The sequence below is a fragment of the Perca fluviatilis genome, chromosome 15 (assembly GCF_010015445.1).
Source record: "Perca fluviatilis chromosome 15, GENO_Pfluv_1.0, whole genome shotgun sequence".
In the NCBI taxonomy this organism is placed as follows: domain Eukaryota; kingdom Metazoa; phylum Chordata; class Actinopteri; order Perciformes; family Percidae; genus Perca; species Perca fluviatilis.
In genome coordinates this window covers 22,087,376-22,097,368 of record NC_053126.1, presented here as the reverse complement: position 1 = coordinate 22,097,368, position 9,993 = coordinate 22,087,376, and the positions used below count along the sequence as shown (strand labels likewise).

Here is a 9,993-nt window from a genome sequence, read left to right as displayed (position 1 = left end):
GCAGAAGAAGAGAGAGAGAGAGAGAGAGAGAGAGAGAGAGAGAGAGAGAGGAGGGGGGAGCTGCTTAATCGGAAAAGAAAACCCAGTTTTTACTTTAAGTGTCAGCGAGAGGATCATAAAAGTAGCCTGAAGCAGAGGGAGACAGACAGAGCTGGTATAAACTGGGGATTTAAAATGGAGGTCTGACCGCCCCTCCTCTCTCTTCCCCTCCTTACACAACCTAGCAAGTGTAAGACCACCTGAACATGCACACACATGCTCAGGCACACACACACACACACACACACACACACACACACACACACACACACACACACACACACACACACACACACACACTGAGCAGTACAATGGTGTAAAATCTTTTGCTATGACTGTACTGCTTCAGATGTCCTGATTTCTTTGCCTTATACAACAGTACAACATGCATTTAATAGTCCAGAGCTGCACACGCAAAAACACAAAAGCATTCACACACACACACACACACACACACACACACACACACACACACACACACACACACACACACACACACACACACACACACACACACACACACACACACACACATTCTGGTGTTTTTCACCTATTTCCCTGAATGGGTGAATGAGCAGGTCCCTTCCTGAACAGTAAACACAGCATTTCCATTAGAGTGTTGGGAGTGTGTTCAGTGCTCTGTGACTCAGACACTGCAGCACTGTGACTGTATGTCTCCAGCTCAACCGCTGCTCTCTCTACCACTGAGCCTCAATAACATGGCCTCTGGTTTTTTGCCACTTCACAGGAGCTATAGGGGCTACACAATGCTTTCCAAAGTGACGAGCTACTACAGGCAATAGGCAGGGCACACAGTATCTGAGGAATTAGGGGTAAATAGCTTTTGTAACAGTCCTTGCTTTTAGCCACTGATGTACACAAAACTGACACACACACACACACCACACACATACCCACCAGCATGCCCACATGATAATTTCTCTGTTATTTGCACACACAGAGGCAGATGAATATGTAAATAACTAGTGAGGGGAATATGGATCCCTTGTGCTGGGAAAGGAATATGTTAATGACTGATGCAGGGTTTGATTTTTAATCACAAGTGTAGGGTGTGTTTAGCAGTGGTGTGGGGCCTATGAAAATTAAATGCATAGGGGATAGTTGCATTTAAATCGTGTGATTCACTGACAGAAAGTCTGTGGTGTAAGAAATATAGTTGCTGGTGTAAACAAATCAAATACATTTACGAGGAAAATGAAACGATGAAACAAGGAAACGATCTTTGAGATGGATGTACATGCACACATGGATGAAATTCTATACTGTCTGTTTAGCATTCCAAACCAAAAATCAAGACGCTGTGACAAGGGCTGTCGCAGCAGCAACAGTTGCCAGGGAAACCTGATGGCAGTATGCTGAGGGTTGTGGGGGGGGGGGAGGTTTATGTGAGGACATGGGTACAATGCTCAGGTTGATTTGCTACGATTGAAGGAACACTGGCCGGCTGGCACCTAAAAGAAATGTGACTGACAAGGGGCAACAGGGTGCCTCACGAGGCGCCGATGGTGACGCCGTTTGGCGCATTTGTCTGAGTGTGAAGTCATGGCAACAAGGTGTTGATATAGCGCAATCGCACTCTGAACACTGTGATTGCGATGCCATTCAGGAAAGCACAGAGCGAGTGTGAGTGAGCTTGTAAACCAGAACAGGGCCTTTCCTGTCCCCCTGTGCAGAGAAAAAGGACCCAGTGCTGCCGATTGCACATTTGCTATGTCTCATCTCAAGCAGAGCCAAAGGGATACAAACAGTTACAATTAAAGTTGGTTACAACAAAATGGAAAAAAAATAGCCACCAAATTTCACAGACTTCAACTGCCATTTTATGTGCCAGGTTTTATTTAATTTTCAAAGTGACCTCTGCTAACAGAACATCTCTCATAATTTTAACCAGTGTAATTAGCTAATTATAATAACAATAACAATATTACAATAAAGATATCACTTGATTTAAAAAAACAGAAAATAATCAAACTAGATAAAAAACCCAAATGAAAAACACTTATCATAATAATTTTTTTTTTAAAAGAGATCTATAAGGTTCTATATTTTTTTCATTTAAGTGTCCTTTTTCTTTAGAAAAACTCTCCCACCACTGTATACTGTACTGTATGTCACCATCTCCTTCACTGAACGAGCTTCGCTTACCTTTAAAAATGCTTGGCAAAGCCTGTCGTCCATTTAGCTCCCTGCTGCCATGAAATCCACTCATACACGATAACACTGAGATACAGTTGTGTAATAATCCCCTGGAAAGGAGCAGTCTTCATCAAAGGTTCATGTCCTGTCTTTAATGCGTGATAACATGAGGGGTCCTGACTGCTTGAGACATCAAAGCAGACGAGTCAGTGAGGGCTGGACTGAGGAAGCCATTTTGAGGGCCAGGTTATTTCCTGCTGATGCATGTGGAGTTCACTTAGTGGCACGTTGAGTCTGTCCCACTGCCGTTCATTAGCCGAAGTCCAACAGGGTCAATCACAAAACAACTTCAGTGTCATATACAAATGAAAAAAAGTATTTCTGAGCTATTTGTAGGCACAAGTAGTAATAATAATAGTCATATGAATGATAATAATGATAACATAATAACAATGATGTGTCATATCATCATCGTGATACATTATACTGTATGTTGAAACCAAATGTTCTTAGAGAGCATGCTACACTAGCATGTGCAACGTTTTTTAGTAAGTAGAGTAGAATATTTTGGCATATCATTGATCGTTTAATATGCTTATCATTAAAGGACCATTATGACAAATAAAAAACACTTGTTATCATTATTATCATAATGATCATTATTATTAATGCTATAGATCCACTATACCAAATGATGAAGAGCTGATTTTATATTTTTGCAGTAGAGCGTACAGATCTCCCTTCTCCAATGACCCTGTTTACGTGAATGTGACAGAAGAGGGAAACACTTGTGTGTGGCTACAAAAAAGACGAGACCAAAATAAATTCACTCAAACACTTTGCCAGGTTTTTGTTTTAGCTCCCTCTCAACGGATGACACTCTCCTACACGTGTCCTTTTGCAGCACAGTCGGAGCGGCCATCTTGATCCAAGTTCGGAAAAGTTGTAAGGGAGGGCCACTACAACAGCTGTGTGTACTTCTTTTTTTTTTTTTATATATATATTCTTCAGACGTTGTAGTTTTCAGTCAGAAGCTTAATAAAGATTCTTTATAATTTATTTCTTTGAATGAAAATATATTTACGGTATATATAATATGTACTTTCGGTCCTTTTTATATCTGTCATTATCCTTTATGCAATAGGAATTTTCTTCTCCCATGATAACCCACTCTGTTTCTCTCTGACCGAGAAGACAGTAGCCAGTAAGGTAAAAAGTGAAAAAATGAGAAAGTGAGAGTGAAAGCGCTCTGAAAAAACAATTGTTGTTGTTCTGTCTCCCTGTGAAGTACTAGTCTGATACCTGTGTCCTGGACAGAATCGCTGCACGGCTCTAATTTTGCTTTTTCAGTTCTGTTTTAGTGCTTCCTGGAAACCTGGGACCATAGCGCTTACCCAAACCATTATTTGTTATTCCGTGTCTCTGCCAAACAGTAATCTGACAACATGTTCAATGGCCAATATTATGTCTCCCTATGAAATCCTAGAGAGGCTCATTGCACATGTGTATTATTCATAGGTTTCCACTGTGATTGTGGATGCAAATGAAAAGAGTTGGCTTGATCTTGGACTTTGGCAAAGACTATAGCAGGCTGCACAGAAAACTGAATGATTTGGATGTTTGTGGTTTACATCGTATATGTTTGTGTCTGATTTAGTTGAAAAGAATGTGCAGCTGCTATTGGTGGGACTGATCAGATATCGTACTCTGTCTCCGTCAGTCTTCCTATCTGCTTCTCTCTGTCAACAGATTGACAACACAAAGCAGTGACTGTGAAATATAATCTTCTCTGGAATCTGTCCATGACGACAGTAGGCTACAATTGGTCTCACAGGCTCTTTCTGTCTCACTGTCTCTACCAGCTCTTCTTTCTTACCTGCTACTTCCACTCTCACTTTTACTCAAATTTGAGTCTCTTGCACATTTTCCTTGGAGCCGCTCTTAAAAAGCAGGGGCTCATTCTGGCTTTTCCCCATAAGGCCTTTCAGAGAACTGTGGAGACCCAACTGGGGCAGGGGCACAGGGGAGGGCAGGGTGCCACCTGTGGGTGTTCCTCCACTGGTTGTCACCTGGGAACAGGATATAGATGTGTTCTGAGACTGAGAGCAAGACGAGGGGTTGTTGTTGTTGTTGAGACCCACACCAGTGCCTGTGCCCATGCCCAGGCCCATCATGTTGTTGTTGAAGTGATGGGTTTTGTAGTAGTGGTTGAGGTGCTCTGATCGGGCCAGGTTCGGCAGGTTGACTATCTCTGGGTGGTGCAGCCTGAGGCTCTGGCCCCCTCCTATTCCACTGCTTCCGCTCTGCGTCACCGTGGAGCCTCCTGAGATGCCGCTGCCCCGACCACTGGCCCCAGCCCCCAGCTCATCCTCCACATTGATGATCTCGATAGCACGAGCAGGGCCGTGGTGTTTATGTAGCTGGTGCTGTTTCCTCAGCTTGTAGAACACCACAAGCATCACCGCTGCCATGAAAGTAATGGCTACGAAGCAGCCAATGATGATCTTGGTGGTCTTCATCACATCATCCAAGCCTGAGAAGCCTGGCTCAGTGATGGGCACAGTGAACGTTGGTCGGGTGGCCCGAGGAGAGGAGGAGGACCAGCCTGCTGACAGAGAGGAGGCAGTGGTAGGAACACCTTCTGACCACAGGTGGCCCGAGGGCGTGGGGCCAGGGTAAACACGTATGAATGTCTCATTGATGGCTACCAATGCAGACTCTTTATCTCCCGGGGTCTCGACTGTTTCCACTGTGACTGTTGTAAAGTAGGTGTAGTTGACACTGGCATCAGCGGCGGTGACATTGAGGACAGCAGTTGCCGTGGTATTACCAGCAGCATTGGTAACCATGCAGGTGTACTGGCCTGTATCACGCAGGGTGACATTCGTGAAGTTGAGAGTGCCATCATGCAGGACGGATATCCGCACCCGGTAGGAGCCATGGGTCATTAGCGTGCCATTCGGGGTGATCCAGTTGACAGATGTTGTGGAGGTGCTTGTGCGACACTTGAGCTCAGCAGCCATACCCTCGGTGACATTGAGGTCTGTAGGTGGTTCCACAATGACCGGCGCAAAGCAGGTGAAGTGACTCTGGTCAAGCTCTCCAATGTACTTGCCTTTTAAGATTGGGGGAGCGTGGCAGCGGGCACAGCAGGTGGTGTTGCTGGGCACCGTCTCTTTCAACCACCAACTTAACCAAAGCACATCACAGTTGCAAATCCAGGGGTTGTGGTTGAGGTGTACCCTCTCCAGCTGGTGAAGAGGCGTGAAGAGGTCATGGGGCAAGGAGTGCAGGGAGTTATGGGACAAGTTGAGCTCTTCCAGGCTTTTCAGGTCATCAAAGGCGTTGCGCTCAATGACGGACACCTGTGAGTGCATTAACCACAGCTTGCGTAGGGACACCAGGCCCTGGAAGGACCCAGGTCGGATGATCTCCAGTCGGTTTCCTGACAGCTCCAGCTCCTCCAAACGCACAAGCGCTGTCAGTTTGGGAATGTCCTTCAGCCCACACATGCCCAGGTTCAAGTAGCGTAGATTGATGAGGCCCACAAAGGCTGCGTCAGAGATGAAATCCAACTTCTTGAGCTCACCCAGGTCCAGGCGACGTAGCGAGGGCACACGGTGGAAGGCATAGCCTGGCAGAGTCTCAATGGGGTTGTTGCGCAGCCACAGCTCCCGTAGCTTGCTGAGGTACTCAAAGGCATGTGATGGCACCAGTGTGAGGCGGTTGTCGAAGAGCTCCAATGTGTTGAGGTTGGGGAGGCCATTGAATGCTCCGACTTCAATCTGACGGATCTGATTCTTGGAGAGCTGGAGGATCTCAAGGTGTCTCAAGTGCTTGAAAGTGTCGGACTTGATAACCTGGAGGGACAGATAATGGTGAAGTTACTGTACAACATGTAGAATGATTCACGTAGATTACAAACGGACATTGAAGTGTTTGTTACTGAGATTTGTGTGGTTACATATGATAATGGAAGGTTTTGGTAAAATTTAAACAGTGGACTATCAATTGTGTTTGAGCCATTTGTGACAAACTCAGGGTAACTTAACTTTCACTAGGTGGAATAAACTATGTACATTCTGAAGTAGGTTATTTTCTGTTTTAATGATGAAAAAAACACCATACAAAATTTGTTTTGTATTACGTAAGGATCACATGCAGTACAAGTTTTCCTAAAAGTACAAGTTTTATTTACTTTGTTTAGTTTTTGACTTATCATAGAATATTACATGGCATACAACTTTTAACAGACATGAAGCTCTAGTACTGACATATTATAATTTTTTTCATTAGAGATGGTATATAAAAATATATTGTATATAATATATTGTCAATTAATGATTTTCAGGCATAAATATGGCTAAATACATGTTTAAAGAAACAAACTAGTCATATATAAATAATTAATTCCTCTGCTCATAATGGTAACAGGTGACCTTTCCACTATGAACCAACCTTGACTATTGTTGCTGTCTGCAGGGGAAGGTGGGCTACAGACAGACCCCTAGAGCCACCCTGGCCTCCATGTTGGAGCTTCCATGTTATTGATAAGAAGATGTGTTTAATGGTAAAACTTAAATCCCTAACTTACTAACTAATAACACAGTGGTCTTGTTTTGAAGGTTCTCAGAGTTTCACAGTAGTTTCACCTCAAAAAAGGTTCTGAGAACTCCATCCACAATTTGCTCTACAATGGTGCAATGGCGTGACACAACTTGTTGGGTTCTGGTGGTGAAAAACTATCACGCTTAATTTGTAGTTCAATGCTTATTTTTAACAGGTGTTAAACATTTGACTTCATCTCTTAGCAATGTGGTAAACCTACTGTAAACCCTGTCCTATTCCTAATTCTGGCCTTATTTCAGTGCCTGCTCCAGGCACTAAAGTGCTCTTCACAATGTTGTTTTAGTGAGACTCAGGGGACCTTCTACTGACCCATTGTAATCCCTTGATAATTAGCTGATAATCAGTGTTGGACTATTCACATTAAGCGTTACCACAAATCACCAAGGAGGACAAAACTATTAAATAAATTAATACATTTTTTAAATTGTCTAAACATTATGTGACACATTTCTTTAATCCATTTTACAAATGAACAACCAATAGAGATGTTTTTTTATGCAGGAAGACATGATTCTAAAAAACATGGCCACCACGGGCCCTGGATAGCACACACTAGCATCGGTGCAGCCCAACTGGAGCTCAGTTGGCAATAACGCAAAGACACACAACAAGTAAGTGTGAATAAAAGCCCCTTAAATCTCTGATTGTTTGAGATATGTGTGGCCAAAGCCCTCTGTAAGACACACGGAGACTTCTGGAGTCTTCTGTATGTAGAGCAGGAGGGGGTGGGGTGGGGCGATAGGCAAAGAGGGGGGAGAGAGAGGGGGGGGGTGGGGATGTTAAGAGGGGGTGGGAGCTGTCATGGCTTTACTCTCAGGGTACTCAGTGAAGGAAAAAATAAGCCAGAGAATCTAGGATGCCTTCAGGTGTTAAAACATTTTTAGATTTTTAATCATTTCAAGTTGGGCTGCAGGATACAACAAACCGAATCTGAATTTGTAGGCTAAAAAGGAAACGTAACGGATATCGGTATTATTTCTTCAATTTGTCTTTCATGTGAACAGCATCTCTTTAAACCTCACATACCAAATCATGTGGCATAATGTCCCATTTATGCTCTGTTAACGTCACATAATGTTTAATAAGATGTTGTTCCCCGAGGAATAGAGGACATCAGACGACAGAGCAGTTTGACATGATGAGAGATGCACTGGACAATTTTAACAATGTTTAGGATACTTGTTGCTTTTCATTAGAGGAGATAAGATGTAGTGGGCATGAATTTAAAATCACAAAAGAACAATGCACTGTCAGCAACATGAGGAGGGATCCAATTACTTCAAATGCTGCTGCAAAGAGTAAAATCAACCCACTCTGTTTATAAAAGTAGAGATTCATGTGCTTTGTGTCGATGGTCTGTGGTTAAATGATCTTCTCTTGCAGCTGCAAAGCCACATAATGCTGTCTAGGGACTCCAGATAAATTGGTAATGCATACAAAAGGCAGCATGGTGTCATGGAAATATGCCTTGCTTTCAATTCATAAAATATTCCCTCAGTTTAGAGGAGGCTTAAATGCCTTTTCTTTACCATTATTGACATTTACGGTTAAGTCTTTTCTCCAAACTAAAGATTCCAAGAGAAAACCTGTATCAACACGTTAGTCTTAACATTTACAACTGGCTGCAAATGTTTCCGTCTGATTATGGGCAAACAGAATGTAGTGTTAAAGACATACTGTAAATCATACATCTCTGTACAGCCAATTATACAACCATTAATTTAAATCACTTGTTGCGACTTATTAGCCTCGTGAGACCGTCCTGATCTCGCGAGCTCCAGTTTTCCACTCGCAGATCAGTCTGGCATCTTGAGATAGAGAAAATTTGGAGCCGTTAGCCAAACGACCGGGCCAATCAGCGTTGGTTTTAGACAGATGGTTTATCCAATCAGCTAACCAGTATTTTCGCCCCTTCCCAAAAGTTCTCCAACGGAAAGTTCCCGGATGGATATGCCGAGCAAATGCGAAGCAATCCATCTGGCGGAGTCAGGTTAGCGACTTATAGTGATAGGCTAAATAACCTTTGTTATTTTTTTCATGCAAAGTATTGCGTATGAAATGCAAAAACGCCCGATGAGTGACTTTCCTCCAGCCAATATTTACCTGTATGGAGTTCTCCTGCAGGTTGAGGTATCGTGTGTTGACTGATATGCTTTCGGGCACCTCCTCCAGGTTCTGCCTGGTGCAGATGACTCGGCTGGCCTGGTTGGAGCAGGTGCAGAGGGAGGGGCAGGAGGAAGCGGCTCCCACCAACTCCGGCCCAGGGAGGAGGAGCCGCAGTAGGAGCTGGGCCAATAGAAAGAGGAAGGGGGAAGGGCCGGGAAGGCAGGTCAGCGTGGCGATGCGCATGGCAACTGGGACATGACCCTGCTCTTTAATCCGAAGGTACAGGTGAGGTGACTCCACACTGGTGGATTTGCGAGAAAAGGTATATATATTCCCTTTGGTCCTCCAGTGGCAATTTGTACTTTCTAATTCCGCATCCTCTGTGATATTTTTTGTCCTCTGTCGATCTCTTTGTCTTTTCCTTTTGTTTTTTGAACATAGAAATATGCAGATAAACAGATGTTATTCCTTTTTTTTTCTTGTGTTGTCTGGGGATTTGAGTGAGGCTTTTTGTGAAGTGAGAAGAACCCAGGAGTTACTGTGGAAGAACAAAAGAGAGAGAGAGAGACAAAGAGAGGGAGAGAAAGAGAGCAGATATTAAAGACGGAACACAGACTGCACTTGTGTTTTCACCAACAGAGAATGAATAGAACAAATAATAGGTAGACATCTACAGTACAGCTTATCATGGGAGGGATTGTCAAAAAAATCTTTGAGAAGCATTAGAACTTCTGTGTCACTGCTCATATCAAATCCCACATAATCCCTGAGCAGACATTTTGTCAGAAATCAAATCCTTACACCCAGGGCAGGTGGAAACCGGTTTCTGTAATTAATGGTTCAAGGAGGTGGTGCAGAAATATGTACGGAAGCACGCGATCAAAAGTAGGACAACATGGTATTTCTTTCTTTACAGCACTGCATTTAGCATGTAAACAAGAATAAATAAATAAATCAGAGACATACATTTTTGAAACATTGGTATAATTGTTGTATAGAAACAAGCATTAGGCAGATTTTCAATGGAAACTTTGCACTGGGTTTAGGGCCAAAAGTATTGGA

At 43.4% G+C, this 9,993-nt stretch overlaps 1 protein-coding gene across 8 annotated transcripts in view; it reads right to left on the bottom strand.

The window, feature by feature from the left end:
• Positions 1-1,857: 1,857 nt before the first annotated feature.
• The window catches only part of lrrc4ba (leucine rich repeat containing 4Ba), a 32,442-nt gene continuing 24,306 nt past the window's right edge, over positions 1,858-9,993 (bottom strand). For all 8 annotated transcript variants that reach the window (XM_039825706.1, XM_039825705.1, XM_039825707.1 and 5 more), the window contains 2 exons: positions 8,929-9,469; positions 1,858-6,056 (listed from right to left, as the gene is read on the bottom strand). In XM_039825706.1, the coding sequence (XP_039681640.1) occupies positions 4,098-6,056; positions 8,929-9,174 (2,205 nt within the window). In that variant the 5' untranslated portion in view covers positions 9,175-9,469 and the 3' untranslated portion in view covers positions 1,858-4,097. The remainder of the gene's footprint in view (positions 6,057-8,928; positions 9,470-9,993) is intronic.